General features: G+C 41.8%; 1 protein-coding gene across 1 annotated transcript in view; it reads left to right on the forward strand.

Moving 5' to 3' along the window:
• Positions 1-20,607, forward strand: part of CACNA2D3 (calcium voltage-gated channel auxiliary subunit alpha2delta 3) — a 455,579-nt gene that overhangs the window by 272,744 nt on the left and 162,228 nt on the right. The window contains exon 12 of the mRNA XM_035558456.2: positions 16,851-16,929. Within this exon, the coding sequence (XP_035414349.1) occupies positions 16,851-16,929 (79 nt within the window). The remainder of the gene's footprint in view (positions 1-16,850; positions 16,930-20,607) is intronic.

The following is a 20,607-nucleotide window of genomic DNA, read 5'->3' on the forward strand; positions in this document are numbered from 1 at the left end:
TAGACTAAAGTTACAAGACATAATACAACACCTCAAAATTGCTATGTCTGACAAATTCACTATTATTTCCCTTCTCAATTTGAAAATTTCTTGTGCAAAGACACGTCATGTTCACATTTTTTCTGAATGTGAATTTCTGTGATCTTGATGAATGGATCCAGTGTGACTCTCAAACACCTTTATGACTGCATTCAGACTGTTTCTTACAGGCAAGTGTGGTAGGGTAACATGGATTAATTGTAGCATCAATTTCCTTTTTTGTTGGCCTCTTCTGAGGTAGAGCTGTGCAAAAAGAGAGAGGAACAGGAGGATGGGATTATGTAAGGAGTAATATTGAAGATCAATTTTGAAATGGCGAAAGGCACGGTGTAATTTTGGGAGGGAAGCAGTAGAAGCATAATTAAAACCTCAAGTTCTTTCTAAATTGCAAGTTTAGGTTGGTTACATTGGGAATTTGAACCTAAAACAGAGGTCAGGAATTATAAAGCAGCAGGATCCCAAGGAAGATAAGCCAGTTCCTGGTGTTTAAAGGATGAAAAGTTTGAGTTTATGCTGTGTAATTGATTGTAAGAATATTTCTGCTATAATAAAGCTTAAGAAATGGAGCATGAAAAATTCCTAATCAACAGAAAAAGGAACTGATTCTGAAGAGACAAGTAACTCACAACATAAAACTGGAATAGCAAAAGAATAGAATCAGAAGTTAACCCTGGCAAATTAGAATGTGATGTAATTGTTGATTCTGCCACCAGAAATACAACTTGTTAAGTTAACATGCTTATTTTTGTTCCAGTTGATTTATTTATTTATTTTAACTGTTTGGTAGGCTTTCTAAAGAATAGACAGCATCCCTAAAGCAATTGTTCTGAGTAGAAAAATAGACCTGCCTAGATCTGCACATGAGAATTTCAACGTGGACACTTTTCTTTTCACCTTAAGCTGTTACTTTTCCCTGTATTCTTCCCATGTGCTCTCCTAGTCATATTCCAAATGAGTGAATCAGAATGTACTTTTTGTCAGCACCAGACTTTGAGAATGTAGCTCTGGGGGTTGTACTTAGAGGAGTGGCACTAGACCAGCTCTTAATGAAAATTATTAATCATTCTGCTCTGCTTTTAATTAAAGATACACAAATATTTCAATATGTTTTTAATATACTAAACTGTGTAAATGTTCAGTGCCTTTTAAATAACACATGTATAGGTTTAGGTAGAGTAGGAAAAGAAATGTCAATACAAATGTCAGTCATCTTTTTCCTGGTTGTCCACCTTCTCTATTCAGAAGACCGTATGCAGCACAGGTTAAAATAAGTAAAGGAAGACCAACATTTTTTTCTTTCTGGAAAGTTTTACTATCAAGAGTGAGTTACCTAAATAAATGGCAGCCTTTTGAATTATTGGGTTTACCAAATTCAGGGAATTTGAGAATTGCTTTTGTGAATCTTGAAATTACAGCATGTAAATCAAATCTAGACCATCTCTGGTCTCATCTGCAACTGTCATTTTCTTAGCTGTTGATCAAATGGAAATGGCAGTCCTTTGACCAATACACCATTGAGACTGTTGCAAAGACCAAAATGTTAAATCACTTTTGTGGGGGTCTGTATATAGGGTAATGCTCAATTTGTGAATCAAGTACGTTGACTAGGATGCTTGCTTCTACCAAGATGATGGCAAAGGTCCTTGCAACAGTCTTCAGCTGTACTAAGATATTCTGTATTGCTCTTCTACTGAATCTTTATTTCCATCTGACCGGTGGCTGTTTATGACTACTCCAGCACAGGCATGATTGACTGTTACTTGCTGTCATAAATTACGTTCAAAACATTTCTTAACTGTCTTAAGTATGTCCAGATGACTCTCCAATGTTCCTGACACTTTCTGTTATGATAACTATGGAAGTATCTTTTCCCTATACAGGGAATATACAGAATCAGTCAATTCTACAGCACTAATTGCTTTAAGAAATCCCTGGGATGCCCAGTTTCTCCAACCAGGCTCTGAATCAATACTTTGAAATATATAAATAGTGCCTATCAGGTGGTCTAGCATGAGTTGTCTGGGGAAATCATAGAATGGCCTGGGTTGAAAAGGAACTTAAAGATCATCTAGTTTCAACCCCCCGCAACCACCCACTAGAGCAGGCTGCCGACAGCCGCATCCAGCTTGGCCTTGAATGCCTCCAGGGATGGGATAGCCACAACTTCTCTGGGCAACCTGTTCCAGTGCCTCCACACCCTCTGAGTGAAAAACTTACTCCTAATATCTAACCTAAATCTCCCCTGTCTTAGTTTAAAACCATTCCCCCTTGTCCTATCACTATCAACACATGTAAACAGGCGTTTCCCCTCCTGTTTATATGCTCCCTTCAAGTACTGGAAGGCTGCAATGAGATCTCCTTGAAGCCTTCTCTTCTCCAAGCTAAACAAGCCCAGTTCCCTCAACCTTTCTTCGTAGGAGAGGTGCTCCTGCCCTCTGATCATCTTTGTGGCCCTCCTCTGGACCCGTTCCAAGAGCTCCACATCCTTCTTGTGCTGGGGGCCCCAGGCCTGCAGAGTATTCCAGGTGGGGTCTCCCAAGAGCAGAGTAGAGGGGGACAACCACCTCCCTCTACCTGCTGGCCACCCCTTTTTTAATGCAGCCCAGGACATAGTTGGCCTTCTGGGTTGCAAGTGCACACTGACGGTTCATGTCCAGCTTCTCGTCCATCAGGACCCCCAAGTCCTTCTCCGCAGGGCTGCTCTCAAGTTCTTCTTTACCCAGTCTATATAAATACCTGGGATTGCCCCAGCCCAAGTGCAGCACCTTGCACTTGGCCTTGTTGAACCTCAGTAGGTTCTCACGGGCCCACTTCTCCAGCCTGGCCAGGTCCCTCTGGATGGCATCCCTTCCCTCTATTATATCAGCTGCACCGCTCAGCTTGGTGTCATCTGCAAACTTGCTGAAGGTGCACTCAATTCCGTCATCTGTGTCACTGATAACGATGTTGAAGAGAACCGGTCCCGAGACCAACCCCTGAGGGACACTACTTGTGACCGGCCTCCACCCAGACATAGAACCGTTGACCACAACCCTTTGGCTGCGACCAGCCAATCAATTCTTTATCCATCTAACAGTCCATCCTTTAAATCCATACCTCTCCAATTTAGAGAGAAGAATGTGGTGAGGGGCAATATCAAAGGCTTTGCTTAAGTCCAGGTAGGTGACATCCATCGCCCTTCCTTTGTCCACCGATGCTGTCACTCCATCATAGAAGGCCACCAGATTGGTTAGGCAAGATCTGCCTTTGGTGAAGCCATGCTGGCTGTCTCGGATCACCTCTTTATCTCGTATGTGCCTTAACATGTCTTCTAGAAGGATCTGCTCTATGATCTTCCCAGGCACAGAGGTGAGGCTCACTGGCCTGTAGTCCCTTGGGTCTTCCTTTCTCCCTTTCTTAAAAATGGGAGTAATGTTTCCCTTTTTTTCAGCCACTGGGGACTTCACCCGACAGCCATGATTTTTCAAATATGATGGAGAGCGGCTCAGCAACCACATCAGCCATCTATCAGATGTTCTCAGACTGTTCAAAATTCCCACCCAGAGAGCTCCTGCAACAAGCCAGTTCTTTACAGTGAGGCTACCTGAAAGTTCAGGCAATCGTTAAGTCACATGTTGATCCACTGTTCTAAATCAGTCAGTTTTCTCATTTGTGGAGAGACTAGCTGGGGCATTCTTGGACCACCATAACTTGTAACTATGGGAACTTGAATTTCATCTTTATATCCTGCTTATAACTCATATTTCATATCTCTTGCCACAAAACTATTACTATTTCTTGCTGAGCCAGAAAGGAAAGGCTGTTTTGCTTAAGGTGTCCATGAAGTAGTTTGCAGCTGCAAACAGACATCTCTACTGTCAGCTGCAAGCATGCAAAGCTCCCGTTTCCACTCCCACATTGTATTTTAAGTTTCTGGAAATACTATTTTACAGTCTTGCTTGGCATGAAGATATGTCTTCATGGTTCCAGTGTGTAGAATCTTGCAGATTGACTTGTCTTGCTTAACACAGACAGAAGAAGGTTCCTATTCTCTTCTCCGTTCTGCTAGTTAAATGAAGTTTCAGAGGTGAGGGCAGTTCAGGGACTGCAGATTAGTCTGTGCATAATGGATGAAACTGTTAAGTGGGTATTTCAGATGAAGTGGTTAGCACTGAAATAACTGTCATTTAAATCATCATTCTTAGGTTTCCTCATTAATGGTTGAGTGTGTGCATCTCTGAGATTTTATATAAGCTTTCTGTCCAGATTTTAAAGGTTCAAAGTTCAGAGCATTCTCTAGCTGTAACAGTAAGAAACTTATTAACAGAACTCACTTATTTTTCAAAATGAGATAATGCAACTAAGAATAGAGAACAAATCATTTGTGTAATCCAAATCATGATCTGTGCATTCCAAAGATGACAGTTTTTGCTCTTGGACTGAGCTTTGCTTTGCACTCAGTGAATCTGATAACATCTACAACTTTCAGTTTTGTAGATGGGATGTAACAAATCCTAACTAGTGTTTTTGTCTGAGAATATTTGCTTTCTCCACAGCAAACAGTTTATGCTAAAGCTCGATATGGTTGATCTCATATTTTACAGTTCGGAAACTGAGAATATTTAGATTCAGGTCTCTCTCTCAGATATTTTTACAAGGCTTTCATAATTATCCAGAACTGAAGGGTTGTCTTTCTGTCATAGGCCTTTTGCCAGAGAGGTACTTTACACGCATTTGATGAAGATTTCTTCTTAAGATGAAAATGGTATCCTGATTCAGTCAAAGCTCTTTGATATTGAAAAGTGTTTTTCTCATTTGGCTTACACAAAGTTAGCCAGGGCATATGTAGACTATGTAAATGTCGTTATTGGATCTTCTGAGACTAGCCCATAATAGCTTTGATCTTACTCCCTCTGCCTAAATTAAAATGTTCTCTTTGTACAGTTTGTTATGGTTTTGGTTGGGACAGAGTTAATTTCCTTCATAGAGGCTCACACACTGCTGTGTTTTGGATTTTTGATGAAAACTGGGGAGCCAGTCCCAGCCCGAAGGGGTCAGTCTTCAGCCGCTGGCGCCGGCCGGGCTGCTTGGGTGACCGGAGCCCGCCCTGCGGCTTCCGGCAGCCCCGGGGCAGGCGGGCTGCTGCGGCCTGCTCTGGCCTTGCGCGGTTTGGGCCTCCTGCTACGAGCCCTAGTGGGCCGCAGCTGCGAGAGTGCCCCCACGCGGGGCTGCTGGGGGAAGGCTGCTGCACCTGCTTCAGACGTTGCTCAGGAGCTGGAGACACGGTGTTTCTGCTACATCCAAAGAGACCTGATGTTTACAATATCATGGAAAAAACGAGCGTGACTAGTTGCCAGGAAGAGGAGCAGGCCTGGCATAAAAGCTTAGTAGTAACTTAGCCATCTGAGGGCTCAAAGCTGACACCTATTTCTCCGAAATCTGTTATAGTCTGCCCAAAGTCATGGAACTTGAGTTTAAAAGGGTGCAGGATGCATTGCTCCTACATCCCATCATCTTTATCGTTGACACAAGACCCTTCTTTATATCTTATGGCAGTATTTCTTTCTGGATCTGCCTCCTGTTTCTGATTTTGTAACAAGGACTGTCACAGACAACCTGCTCTGCCCATTTGTCTTCCTGGAGGCTTTTGGAGCGTGCCCATGCACAACATCCTGACACAACTGTAAAAGCATAAAACTCATGTTCTTCAGTGTGAGGGCCCATGAAACCCTTTAAACAAAACCACTATGACTGTACAATGAGATAGATTGCTCTTCAGCAGTTGGAATTTTCCTCAGCCATATCACTTGGAAACAAAGGAATACAATATAGTTCTTAAAACAACAACAACAAAAACAAACAAAACAAAAATCTAATACCTTTTTAAAAAATATGAACAAAGTACTGATTTAAAAAAATAAAAATAAAAAAAGGTACTTCAAACAGGTACCAAGAACTCAATTTTGTCTCCAAATAGAATTTCATTCTTAATGCAAATTAGAAATTGTAAATGTTTTGTCTAATGTACTGAATTTATATGCTGACAACAGGCATTTTTATTAATTATTTTTAAATCAGCAATTACACATCACTTTGAAATATAGGAAATCTGTGTTCTGTGTTAGACTGTCTAATGTATCGTGTGATGGTGAAGGGCATTGGTAGTTTTGTGATAGTCAAAAACTTGGGAGAATGTCTTCTGAGACACAGACTGAAGGAATTTCTTTTACCTATAAAATGTGTGGTTTATAGAATCTTGAAAGAGCCTTTATATAAGTATTTTTTCTTCACAAATAGGGTAATTAGTCATTGGAACATGCTGCCCAGGGTGGAGTCCTCATTCCTGGTGTCATTTAAGATAAATGATGAAGTTGAGTGTCTATGGATAAGGATCAGGGAGAAGGCCTGTAGGGGTGACATCTTGGTGGGGGTCTGTTATAGACCGCCTAATCAGGACGAAAAGATGGATGAGGCATCCTATGAGAAGCTTGCAAAAGTCACACGATCACCAGCACTCGTTCTCATGAGAGACTTCAACTTCCCTGATATATGCTGGAAGTATAATACTGCACAGAGGAACCAGTCCAGGAGGTTTCTAGAGCATGTGGAAGATAGCTTCCTGACACAGCTGGTTCAAGAGCCTACCAGGGGAGGTGCCCCACTAGACCTGCTCTTCACTAACAGAGAAATACTAATGGGAGATGTGAAAGTTGGGGACAGTCTTGGGCAGAGTGACCATGAAATTGTAGAGTTTTCTATCCTTGGTGATATCAGAAGGGCAACTAGCAAAACTGTTGTCTTGAACTTCTGGAGGGCAGACTTTGACCTATTCAGAACACTTGTTGCAGGGGACCCTTGGGAGTCACTCCTGAAGGGCAAAGGGGTCCAGGAAGCCTGGACGCTCCTCAAGAAGCAAATCTTAACGGCACAAGAGCAGGCTGTTCCTGAGTCCCATAATGCGAGCCGGAGGGGAAGAAGACCAGCATGGATGAACCAGGGACTTTTATTGAGACTCCGGGAGAAAAAGAGAGTCTACGTCCGCTGGAAGAATGGACAAGCTACTTGGGGCGACTACAAGGAAGTTGCTAAGATATGCAGAGAGGAAGTTAGAAAGGCAAAAGCCCAGCTTGAACTCAGATTGGCCACTGCAGTAGAAGAGAACAAGAAATCCTTTTACAAATATATTAACAGCAAGAGAAGAACCAAGGAAAATTTCCGTCCTTTACTTCATGCAGCAGGGAATGTGATCACTGAGGATGAGGATAAGGGCGAGGTTCTCAACACCTTCTTTACATCTGTCTTTAATAGTCAGATCAGTTATCCTCAGGGTACTTTACGCCCTGACCTGGACGTCCCCTGTGATTCAGGTAGAGAATCACTCCCTGTGATCCAGGAAGAGACAGTTAGAGACCTGCTCCTCCATCTGGAATGTCACAAGTCCATGGGACCAGACAAGCTCCACCCTAGGGTGCTGAGGGAGCAGGCGGAAGTAATTGCCAAGCTGCTTTCCACCATCTATCGGCATTCATGGTTATCTGGAGAGGTCCCAGAGGACTGGAGGCTTGCCGATGTGACTCCCATCTACAAGAAGGGCCATAAGGAGGACCTGGGGAACTACAGGCCTGTCAGCCTGACCTCGGTTCCAGGGAAAATTATGGAGCAAATAATCTTGAGTGAGATCACATGGTACTTGCATGGCATCCAGGGGATCAGGCCCAGCCAGCATGGGTTCACAAAAGGCAGGTCATGCTTGTCGAACCTCATCTCCTTCTATTATTGTGTGAGTAGACTGGTAGATGAGGGAAGGGCTGTTGATGTAGTCTACTTAGACTTCAGCAAGGCCTTTGACACAGTCTCCCACAGTATCCTCTCAGGGAAACTGGCTGCCCATTGCCTGGACAGGTATACTCTTCTCTGTGTAAAGAACTGGCTTGAGGGCCATGCCCAGCAGGTTGTGGTTAAAGGAGCTAAGTCCAGCTGGCATCTCGTTACAAGTGGTGTCCCCCAGGGGTCAGTACTGGGGCCTATCTTGTTAATACCTTTATTGATGACCTAGATGAGGAGATTGAGTGTACCCTCAGTAAGTTTCCTCCCTCATCCTGTCAATATCTGGTTGAGCAAAGAGTTGCTCTCCATGTTTTTTTATAAGTCCCCTTCAAGTACTGAAAGGTTGCAATGAGGTCACCCCAGAGCCTTCTCTTCTGTAGGCTGAACAGCCCCAGCTCTCTAGGCCTTTCTTCGTAGGATTATTTGAGTAAAATAGATGTTCCATGGAATCATTTTTCAGAGCAGAACTGTTCTGACACTCTCCATTCAGTTACTTCAGATACAGAAAGAAGAAAATATGGTGGTCACTATTAACAGTTTTTAAACAGTTTTTACTGATCAGCATTTATCTTACGTGACATCTGAGAATATGGATGGATATTAAATCTGGTGCCTAATGTCTAGTCTATTTACAATAACATTTTCAATAGCAAATATAACAATGTGTGAGCTCTTTTTAGACAGTCTGTGGCCACCCAGACTGAGTGTCCGCTCAAAAATGTGGCAGTTCAGGTCTCTGGATGCACAGAGTGCCTGAGCCTGTTGCTGCCCTCTGAGGACGGCAGAGACACCGTGTGTGTGAGTTGTGAGCAGGTGGACGACCTGCTCAGCCTGGTGGCGGAGTTCAAGGAGGAGGTGGAGAGGTGAGGGCCATCAGGGAGTGCGAGCGGGAGATAGACCTGTGGGGCAACTCCCTGCAAGGCCTGAAGGAAAAGCACTGGGGTGAGTCACCCCAAACAGCGGTGGACCCCCTGCCTTGTCGAGCAGAGGGAGGGGACCTAGGAGATGAGGAGGAATGGAAACAGATCCCTGCTTGATGTCGCAGGCAACCCCCCCTCCCTACCAGCCCTGCCTCCCCAGGTGCCCATACACAACAAATTCGAGGCCCTGGAGCTTGAGAGACCGGTGGGTGAGGATGAGGTGAACACGCTACCCAGGAGGATGTCTAGGGCAAGGAAGTCAACTCCACGCCTCAGGACTGCCTCCACTAAGAAAGAAAGAAGGGTGATTGTTGTAGGCGACGCCCTTCTCAGGGGAACAGAGGGCCCTATTTGTTGACCTGACCCTACCCGTAGGGAAGTCTGCTGCCTCCCTGGGGCCAGGGTCAGGGACATTGCCAGAAAGCTTCCTAACCTGGTTCGCCCTTCTGACTGTTATCTTCTTTTGATAGTCCAGGCTGGCAGAGATGATATTGATGAGAGAAGTCTGAAGGCTATCAAATGGGACTTTAGGGGACTGGGACGATTAGTAGATGGAGCGGGAGTACAGGTCGTGCTTTCCTCTATCCCTACAGTGGCAGGGAGGGGTATAGAGAGGACTCGGAAAGCCCACCTGATAAACAGGTGGCTCAGAGGCTGGTGCCAACACAGAAATTTTGTATTTTTTCTTTTGACCACGGGGCGCTTTACTTGGCACCTGGCCCACTAACTACAGATGGGTCCCACCTGTCTCGAAGGGGAAAACAGACGCTAGCACAGGAGCTGGCAGGGCTCATTGAGAGGGCTTTAAACTAGGTAGGAAGTGGGACAGGGACGGGGAGGAAATAAGGCTCGTTAGAGGTGTGCCAGGGAGAACAATGTCAGGGCCGGGAGAGCAGGCAATGGCCCAGCTGAAGTGCATCTACAGTAATGCACACAGCATGGGCAATAAACAAGAGGAGCTGGAAGCCATCATGCAGCAGGCTAGCTGTGACTTGGTTGCCATCACTGAAATGTGGTGGGACCACTCCCATGACTGGAGTGCTGCAATGTCTGGCTATAGACTCTTCAGAAGGGACAGGTAGCACAGAAGGGGTGGTGGTGTGGCTCTCTATATTAGAGAGTGTTTTGATGTTGTGGAACTCGAGGCTGAGACTGGGAATGATAAGGTTGAGTCCCTATGGGTTAGGGTCGGCGGGAAGGCCAACAAGGCAGGCATCCTGGTGGGGGTCTGTTACAGACTGCCAAACCAAGATGAGGAGACGGTTAAGGAATTCTACAGGCAGCTAGCAAAAGTTGCGAAATTGTTGGCTCTTGTCCTTGTGGGGGACTTCAACTTCCCAGACATATCCTGGACATGCAATACAGCTCAGAGGAAGCAGTCTAGGAGGTTTCTGGAGAGTGTGGAAGATAGTTTCCTGACACAGCTGGTTAGTGAGCCTACCAGGGGAGGTGCCCCACTGAACCTTCTGTTCACAAACAGAGAAGGACTGGTGGGAGATGTGGTGGTCAGAAGCTGTCTTGGGCAGAGTGACCACGAAATGGTAGAGTTCTCTATTCTTGGCAAAGTCAGGAGGGGGACCAGTAAAACTGCTTGTCTTAGACTTCGGGAGGGCTGACTTTGAGCTGTTCAGGACACTGGTTGGCAGAGTCCCTTGGGAGGTGGTTCTGAAGGGCAGAGGAGCCCAGGAAGGCTGGGCACTCCTCAAGAAGGAAATCTTAAAGGCTCAGGAGCGGTCAGTCCCTACGTGCCCAAAGACAGGCCGGTGTGGAAGAAGACTGGCCTGGCTGAACAGAGAGTTGTGGCTAGAGCTTAGGAAAAAAAAGAGTGTTTATGATCTTTGGAAAAGAGGGCACGCCACTCAGAAGGATTATAAGGATGTTGTAAGGATGTGTAGGGACAAAATTAGAAAGGCTAAAGCTCATCTGGAGCTCAATCTGGCTACTGCTGTTAAAGATAACAGAAAATGTTTTTATAAATACATTAACACGAAAAGGAGGACTAAACCCTGAGCTGGTGGAAGGGGATGAGCAGCAGGATGTGGCCCTCACAATCCACAAGGAAATGGCTGGCGACCTGCTACAGCACTTAGATGTACACAAGTCGATGGGGCCGGATGGGATGCACCCGAGGGTACTGAGAGAACTGGCGGAGGAGCTGGCCAAGCCGCTTTCCATCATTTATCGGCAGTCCTGGCTATCAGGGGAGGTCCCAGTCGACTGGCGGCTAGCAAATGTGACGCCCATCTACAAGAAGGGCCAGAAGATAGACCCGGGAAACTATAGGCCTGTTAGTTTGACCTCAGTGCCAGGGAAGCTCATGGAGCAGATTATCTTGAGTGTCATCACGACATTTACAGGGCAACCAGGCAATCAGGCCCAGTCAGCATGGGTTTATGAAAGGCAGGTCCTGCTTGCCGAACCTGATCTCCTATGACAAAGTGACGCGCTTGGTGGATGAGGGAAAGGCTGTGGGTGTGGTCTACCTTGACTTCAGTAAGGCTTTTGACACCGTTTCCCACAACATTCTCCTCGAGAAACTGGCTGCTCTTGGCTTGGACTGGCATACGCTTCGTTGGGTTAGAAACTGGCTGGGTAGCCGGGCCCAAAGAGTTGTGGTGAATGGAGTCAAATCCAGTTGGAGGCCGGTCACTAGTGGAGTCCCCCAGGGCTCGGTACTGGGGCCAATCCTCTTTAATATCTTTATCGATGATCTGGATGAGGGGATCAAGTGCACCCTCAGTAAGTTTGCAGATGACACCAAGTTAGGTGCATGTGTTGACCTGCTCGAGGGTAGCAAGGCTCTGCAGGGCGATCTGGATAGGTTGGACTGATGGGCTGAGGCCAACTGTATGAGGTTCAACGAGGCCAAGGAGCTGCTGAGGGAGCTGGGATCATACAGTCTGGAGAAGAGGAGGCTCAGGGGCAACCTTATCGCACTCTGCAAGTACCTCAAAGGAGGCTGTAGCGAGGTGGGGGTTGGTCTATTCTCCCACGTACCTGGTGACAGGACGAGGGGGAATGGGCTAAAGTTGTGCCAGGGGAGGTTTAGGTTGGATATTAGGAAGAGCTTCTTTACTGAAAGGGTTGTTAGGCATTGGAATGGGCTGCCCAGGGAAGTGGTTGAGTCACCATCCCTGGAGGTCTTTAAAAGACGTTTAGATTTAGAGCTTAGTGATATGGTTTAGTGGAGGACTTGTTAGTGTTAGGTCAGAGGTTGGACTCGGTGATCTTGGAGGTTTCTTCCAACCTAGATGATTCTGTATTTAAACCCATCACGGTGTAGGTCTTGTCCACATGCAGAAGTTGAAGTAATTAGAATTTATCTTGCAGAATTAATGCAGTAATGCTGACTTAAGTTATATTTTTACATAGATGCAGAAAGGATGTTATGTGATCACAGTTGCTTTTTCCCTGATTATTGGTATCATACCATGGATTGTACCAGTGCATCTAGAATTACTACATAAGATTTAACTTTATGCCTATTCAAAACAGTAAAACCAGTATAAAAGAGGTATGTACAGCCAAGTTTGTTTTTGAAAAATGGGATTTAGATTCTAGACTTACTCAGGAAAGTTTCAGTTTTAACTTCATTTGTTACCTAAGTCATTGCTGTGATCTCAGAGAGCAGAAAGTGACATGGCAAGCTTTTGTTTTGTAAAACTGATTCTACGCTGAATGGTTAGGGACGCGTGAGTGTTTCCCACTGCAAGCTCACAGCGAATTAACCTTCCACTGGTGGATTCAATGAACTGATCAACGAAATTTTTAGAAGTAGGTTAATAATCAGAATTGTTTCCTATAGGAGCTGATTTGGGGAATTTTTCTCACTATCCTGAATGGAGAATTAAACAATATCCATAAAACCCATTAATGTATCTTTAAAATCAACAAAGAAAGGTAAACTTCAATGTCTCTTTGTTTGTTTTGTTTGTTTGTTTTGTTTGTTTTTTAAACTAGATTACCTTTGGGAACTTATATTACTATAAATAGTAAGTCATTCTATTAAGTAATGAACAGTATAGAGTTGGCATTTTAAAAATATAGCTTACCATATATTTCTTTTTACAGAAGATTTTGTACTTTATGGTATAGCTAGTAAATGTCATTTATATAATGTTGCAGCAAAAAGAGAATAGAGAAAAATACACAACTCATTGGGATAAGGAAATATAACAGCATTTAATGAACTGATCACTCATCTTCAGTGTTAGCTGTCTATAGGTTTTATTTTTATTTTTGAAGTAATGCCAACCAATTAGCAGTATTTCTGATGATGCTTTAAATAACTTCCAGAGAAACTGCAGATACCAAATAAACTATATGTTTAAAATGCACTCAGAGAAAAATCATTAAAATCCTTGCAACAATATCATAGGGGCAGTCCATTCTTCATGATGATCTATGATATCTATTTCCTGAAATTTTATTAGTAATAGGTTTAATGCAGTTTGGTTGCTGCCTAGACCTGTTATCATGCTTACCGCTCATTCTTTCAGATAAGGCTGGTCTCCTTTTATTAGGAGCACAGTGTCTTTTGATTCTGTATAGATTAAAGCAGATCATTAGATATAAATCTCTCAGACGTATTCAGTCTCATCATAGGCTATATTCTAGCATTATTTTCAGAAAGATAAACTGTGACAGTGATTTATGCTATATTTTCAGAGTATAAATCTCACTGTGCTCTTTTACTTGTGTTTAGAAAATAAAGATTTTTTTTATTAATGGTTTTGTTATCTATTAACAAAGCATTAAAGTACTGTTCTTTAATGCTGTGTCCTCTAGACTCTTAGTCGGATTATGCATAATATTTACTTCAAACTAATTAACAACACTACACAGTGTATATCTTTCTTTAAACGACGTAAATATAAATCATGATTGAATTATACGTACATTTTATCTTTGAAAGACTGGAGAAGGTTTTGTGATTGAAATCTTGTCTTTAGGCAAGATAATAATGCAAGACACTGTATGCCTAGAAAGAGGATTTGGCCGTTAAGAAAACTGAAAAAGGGACAACGAGGACTATAGTATCACAACTGAGAGTAAAGAGAGAAATCCTCCAAGTACATTTTAAAACTTCTGTGGAAAATAAACTTGTTCAGAGAAGGTGAAATTAGATCAGTCTGTTCAGGAACTCGTCTGGCCAGATCTTGCATATCTCCCAGGATGCAGGTTCTACAAATTCTCTGGACAATGTCTTCTTATATTTTGTTACCCTCATGATTAAAAGGTTTTTCCTTAGAACTGTTCAGAATTTCTGTTGTTCTGACTTTTCCCCCTTGCCATCTTAGAGGCCACATTCAAGAAGAATGAGTCAGTGAGTCTGTCATGTATAGGGAAGTCCAAAACTGGTGTGTGTGGTGGAGTGACATTACTCCTAGAATAGAGAGGAATAATCTCACTAGTGTACACCTTGCTTATACAGCCTAGTATGAACTTGACCTCTTTTGCCTTAAGGGCTCCCTGCTTCTTGTTCATCATGGACCCAAGGCATTTTTCTGTGAAGTTGCCTTCTAACCATCTCCCTGTTACCTGTGCTAGTGCATGTTTTTTTTTTCCATGCCAGATACAGGATGTTTTCATGTTGAACCTCATGAAGATGCTGTCTGCCCAGGCCTTCAGCATGTTGAGGTCCCCTTGAGAAGTGGCCTTGCCCCACTGGGGCCATTCCCCCAGCTTGGGATGCGCCATGACCTTGTTAGGTGTGTGTTCTGTCCAGGATGTTTGGGTAGCCCTCAGTTTTTCTTCAAAACAGTATTTCTCCTAATAATAACAAGCGGATACTCCTCTTCCTACTTTCAGGCAATTTGTGAGCAACTTATTCTTGTTACAAATAGCTCTAGATGGATTTTATTCAGGTCTTGAATAAGCTGTCTGCTACTGTGCTTTTCAGATGAGAATTGTGCATGCATTTGTGTGTGTGAATGCACTTATTCATAAAAATGAGAACTGATTCTCTGATGTAAGGCTATTGCTGGAGATGTTGTCTTTAAAGGAATTTAAAAGTCTGGTCACAACCTTTGCACACAGTGCTCCTTTTTCTCACATCTAAAATGTGAAAACTATTTTTGCATTTTGCAACAGGGCACATAACTGGTATTGACCAACTGAAAGAGTAATTTCCTCCTCAGAAATTGTCCTATACTCCTGAAAAAAGCTGTTTATTTCTCTCACAATTTAGTTAAGTGCAAGTCTTCTGTGTGGGGCAGAGCCAAATAACCTTTCTCAGATTTTTTTTTTTTTCAACATTTCCTTTCATTTTTTCCTGTATCCATTCTGACACTGCTAATGTCTTGGAAGTCATGGCCTTAATTATATAAATCTAATTTCCTCTGAAATTTCCAGGCCAGATTGAAGCTTGCAAGAGGATAATCTGCTATGTACTAACTTTACTTTTTTCCAGCCCTCAAGCATTTTTAATATTGGTACAGAAAAACATAAAATTGTATATCAGTAAAAAAAAAAACAACAAAACAAACATCCCCCCCCCCAAAAAAAAAAAAAAAAACACCAAAAAAACAGGGAAAGCTATAATACCATAGAAATCTTTAAAGTTTTAGGTCTCATACCTGAAGTCTCATTATTTCTTGTACAGAGTTTTTCATCTGCATCCTGGAAAAAGTTTTCTTTTGTGTTGTGTGTTATATGGGCCATATCAAATTGTATCTGTAGACTCACAGAAGTTAGAGATGAATAACTGATGATCTTTTTTGACAGAACAGAGTTCTCCAAACAGTATCGCATTAGGCATAAAACTGATGCTAATCTTGATCATGATAAAGCCACAAAGCAGTAATAATGCTAACAAAAAGATTAAAGGAAAAAAAAAAAAAGGAGTACAAGACTATTACCTCCCAGATAGCATGTCATGTACTTTAAAGTTTTATTTTGGACAAACTTGACAACTGTGATGCTTTGAGAAGAAACAAATAGAGTATTTGCTAGAAATATCTGATAATGGAAGACTATGACTGGGAATGACCATGATACCCCTTCAAAACAAACAAACAAAATCTTTCAGATGTCCAAATCCTATGTTTGAGCTTCTATCAAACCTGAAAGACAAATCCTTAACACTAATCTTGGATTTAGCTACCTAAGCCAGTTTATTTCAGGGGGTGTGTAAAGAGCATCACATTGCAAAAACTATCATGGAGTTTCATATCAGCGTGCTGTGTTAGTGAAAATTATTTAGCAGAGATAGCGTAGGTCAGTATGCAGGTATTTTAGCATTACTTATTGCTGTCCACATTACTGAAAATAACATTAGCTCATGTTAATTCACCCACTCCTGTTAAAAGAAAGTAGCATAGAGTCAGCATACACAGATGAGACAGATACTGTTTTGCAGTAAATACAATAAAGTTGTGGTTGATCTGCTTGATTGGAAGGACTCCTTAACGTATGTTTATCTGAAGAGAAAATGGGATATGAGGCAAATATTTTGCATTTGCAGGATTTCTGGACAGATGTCCTTTTGTTTATATCTGTGCACGCACATGCATAGCCCAGTGGCGTGGCTCTTTGCACAGATGCTTTTATCTGGAATTGTGGCAACCCTGCACATGAGTCTTCAATTTATCACTTGATGATAGCACAAGTACCACCTGTGGGTACCTGCCTCTAGGCTGACACAGGGACAATGGCATATGAATTTTGAAAACCAATGGGAATTTGCTTGCCTGGAGTTTCAGATTCTTCGTCTATAAAAGTATTTACTAATTATGCCTCTTCTTCCGCACCACAGCAATTTTCTGAAGTCATAAATGCAGAACAGATTTGCCTAAAACACGGTTTTGTCATGTACTCTCATGGTTTTAGTTTATTCTCGCTTATACTTCAGCCATTTAACCTAAACTTTTGTTACATGTCAGATATTAGAAACATCAAAAGAGATCAGCCATTCTGTTACATCGAACAAAAGCCATATTTCGTCATGAAGACATTACTTGCAGTAATACTTTCTTAAAAAGGGTCTATCCATACCTGAACTGCATATCTGTATGGGAAGTTCCACTGTGTAGGTTTTAAATGGCTGCAGCATTAATTGACTTGATCTCTTCATTGTATTTTCAGGTTCGTATTTTTACCTATCTGATTGGAAGAGAAGCTGCTTTTGCTGATAACCTGAAGTGGATGGCCTGTGCTAACAAAGGTTAGTTAACCTTCAACAGTGAAAGCCTTGCATTTGAAACTGTATCCCTGGGTCTTCCTGCATACCTGACCTGTTTTACAGGTACAGTGCCACTGACAACTAATCAGAGAGGATGGGTTGTTTTTTTTTCCAGGAAGAAAAAAACCTTATTTATCCATAGCACACAATTTAAAATATATTTTCTTTCTTAAAATGTCTGAATCTTTTTAAGATGTGGTCTTAAATTTTAGTTCAGAGACCAAACCTTAGTTTCAAATTGGTTGTCCTATTGTAGCTGTTACTACTCGGTCACAGTTACTTTGGTACCTAAGAACACTGGGTGTGAGTCCTGTTGAGTTAGGCATGGTATGTAAAACACCAGACATCCTGTCCTTTGAGGAGCTGACAGTGTAATTGAAAAAACAGGTTTATATTCTGTAAGGAAGGGGCATTAAAACATGTAAGATGCTGAGATGCTACAGTAAAAGGATTGACTAATATAAGTAAATAAGTAAGAATGATTCAGAGGAAAAAAAAAAGCGCACTCAAAAAACTAATTATTCTTCAGGTTTTCCTTTCCTCTTGGGGAAAAAACAAAACAAAACAAAAAACCAAACTTCTTTTCCTTTGTGCCACATTACATTATGATGAATTGCATCAGGTGCTATCCATTTAGTCATTATTTCTTTAACTACTGTTATGTCCAGCTGATGGAAATTACTTAGTTTGAAGTCTTGTCTTAATCAGCTAATATTACACCATAATTTAGTTTAAGTAATAGTATAAGAATCCTTTGAAGCATCTTTTTGAAGACATTTTAATCAACAAAATCTTTTAGCTTTTTAGCCCTGCTCTTCAGATTCATAAAGATCTAAGTACAGAAACTCAGAAATTAGGACCAGGAAATAGAGACTACCTCACTAGATCATCTGGTCCATGTCTTTATTCTCAGAGGGGATCACCTTTGTCATTCTTCAGGACTACTTTGTTCTTTTCAGAGACGTTGCTTCCAGTCAGAATCTTACAAACTAGATCAACTAAACAGTTTAATGCAGTTTAATGACTGTTTCTTCTATACATCTTTTTTTTTTTTTTTTTTTTAACTCTGTTTAGTAGGTACAATACCTGCTTTCTGGTAGCTTATAATTCAAAAAATCTTTTACCTCTAATCAGTAAATAAATACTTTCTTGTAGCTTTGAAAATCATAATTGGATTCAGCGTAAATCGTCATGTGAGGCAGTATGGATTTAGAGTTTTTCCTTTACAGTTTTCAGCTACAGCTCACCCATTTTCTTTTAGTGAAAGGAGGGATTACAGCACAGACAGATGACCAGTGTAGTAAAGCTGGTCTAAAGATTGGCTGAATGGCCATGCAATGGACTGCAGTTTACTACTTGCATGGGTGGGCCAAAGTATGTTGTTGTCACTGAGGGTCAATGGCCCTAAAATCAATTTTCCTTGCAGTGATTTTCCCCTTGGAAGCACAACATAGATGAAGGCTGTTTGCAGGGTTTCCAGCTGACTGGACTGTGGACAGCAGTCCTTTCCATCCAAAAGGGTCACAGGGGAAATCCATACCACCTTGCAAAACGTATTTAGCTTCTAGATTCTGATGGTGAAACCTTCAACAACATAACCTCACCCCTCCCCTTTTTCTGTTACATTTCTGTATATAAGTAGGGCATATCTAGAGGGAGTTCGCTTAATGAAGCAAAACACCAAACCATTTTAAATACATTAAAACATTCAAGAATCCCAATGACCCTCTAGAGTGGTTTGTGAAATTTGCAATGATTCAGTCTTCTGTATCGTGAGCCAGTGCACATGAAGGAAAAGAATTAAGATTTACTAACATCCTCAAGTGAACAAAAATAAGAGTTTCCTCAATGCACAGTGTGCATGTGCCAGATTTTAAAGTAAGCACTTACTACCTTTCCCTCAGCAGTCACTTCCAGTAGAAAGCTGTAAGGGAAAGATGGGAGTTAACGTGTTACTAACGAAACAGACAGCATTAAATGTTTTTTTGTTTGTTTGTTTGTTTTTTTCTTTTTCCCAGTGAATTTCTCTATTGCATTAGCAATTTGACAGCCTCTGTTTTGAATGTTTATTAATTACCCAGCATCGCTGCGGCTGGCATATTGCAAAATGGACAAAGGAGGGGATTCATCAGTACAAAGGAGCAGAAGCTGGGAAAGCACTGATGAGAAAATGCTTTCAATATCAGAGGTCGGATAGCGGCTATCTAACTGCCAGCAGAGGACAGATCAGCCCTGAGGCAAATTGTGCCCCGGCTGTAGCAGTTTATAGACTATTGTATTAGCAGAGAAGAGTTGCTTACAGAAAGCCCCAGTCACATCCATTCCCATTAATAGCTTGACCCCAGCACCTCCTGCACTCTGGGCTATTGTGGGGAGTGGCAGGCAGCCAGCTACAGATACTGTTCAACTGCTTGAGAGGCCTCTTAGGAGGAGGGGGTGAATTCTCCATGGGAACTTTACAGCTGCAGTGAAACAATGAATTCCCCCTCAGTCCCTATGCAAAGAGGATTTTTTTTTTTTAATTCTGATGTTTTATTAGTTGCAATAATAGTACATTTATTTTACATGTGTCCAGAAAATGAGAAGTGCTGCACTCTATCTAAAAAAAAAAATCGTTTGGAGGCATTTTTAAAAGTTCCATGTCTAATGGTGGACATTTTAGAGGAAAGGAACCTATCCAAAAACTGCAATGGACTGTGTAATATGGAAAGGCAGCCCTCTTGCAGAGCATAAGTATCTGTGTTTAACTACATTGTTATACGTATCTCATGCTTGTCATTACCAAATCTTACCCATTTCCTTCAAGAGTTTTTCCTGCTGGGGACAAAAATTAGTGCTGACTGCAAGGAGCTCTGGGGTAGCATAAGTCACACACCAGGGAACTAAGAAGCAGGTGTTAGAATGCAAAAATTTAAGCACAGGTTTGCTGCTGTTGTTTACATGGCCTCAGCAACTGTGCTCAGAATTTCAGAGCATGTCTTTATCTGATGATAAAACCTTGGTATGGGAAGAGTAAGGTTTTTAAACCCATTTGCTCTCTGGATAGGAGTTTAATTTATCAGTGTAGGAAGCTAATTCCTGTGAGGTTTGACATTTGTTATGCACAGTTATGAACATGTGAATCATCAACATGTCTAAATGTACCAGGGAAAATGAACTAAGAGAATATTACCCAATGCTGTCTGTAGCTATGCTATAGTAACTTTTGGTGGAGTTTTCCCAACAGGAGAAAATCCAAAACCAAATATTAGAACAAGCATCAAAATATGGGAAAGGTAATTTGTGTAGCTTTTGCAATTCCTTTCTCTTTTCTGTAACGGGAGCTAGAACTATAGGAAATCAACCTTTTATAGAAATAAGTAAATAGATGAACCATAAATTCAAAAAAGATAGCTAACTTCATATTAAATGACTCATGGAAATGTTAAAATCTTTAAGTTTTCCTAATGTGAATTACAAAAGCACACAAACCATATTTGTAAGGATAGAAACCATATTTAAACAGACTAAATCTTCAAAGAACTTTGCAAAGATTGACAATGAAACCCACACCTGTGATCACATTATAAAAAACCTAGAGAGAATGCATGTGGCTGACACCATCTTCATCTAAGACTTGTCTTTTGCATATCTTTAGCAGCAATTTTTACGTTTCTTTAA

Source organism: Cygnus atratus, chromosome 10 (assembly GCF_013377495.2).
Source record: "Cygnus atratus isolate AKBS03 ecotype Queensland, Australia chromosome 10, CAtr_DNAZoo_HiC_assembly, whole genome shotgun sequence".
Taxonomy (NCBI): Eukaryota; Metazoa; Chordata; class Aves; order Anseriformes; family Anatidae; genus Cygnus; species Cygnus atratus.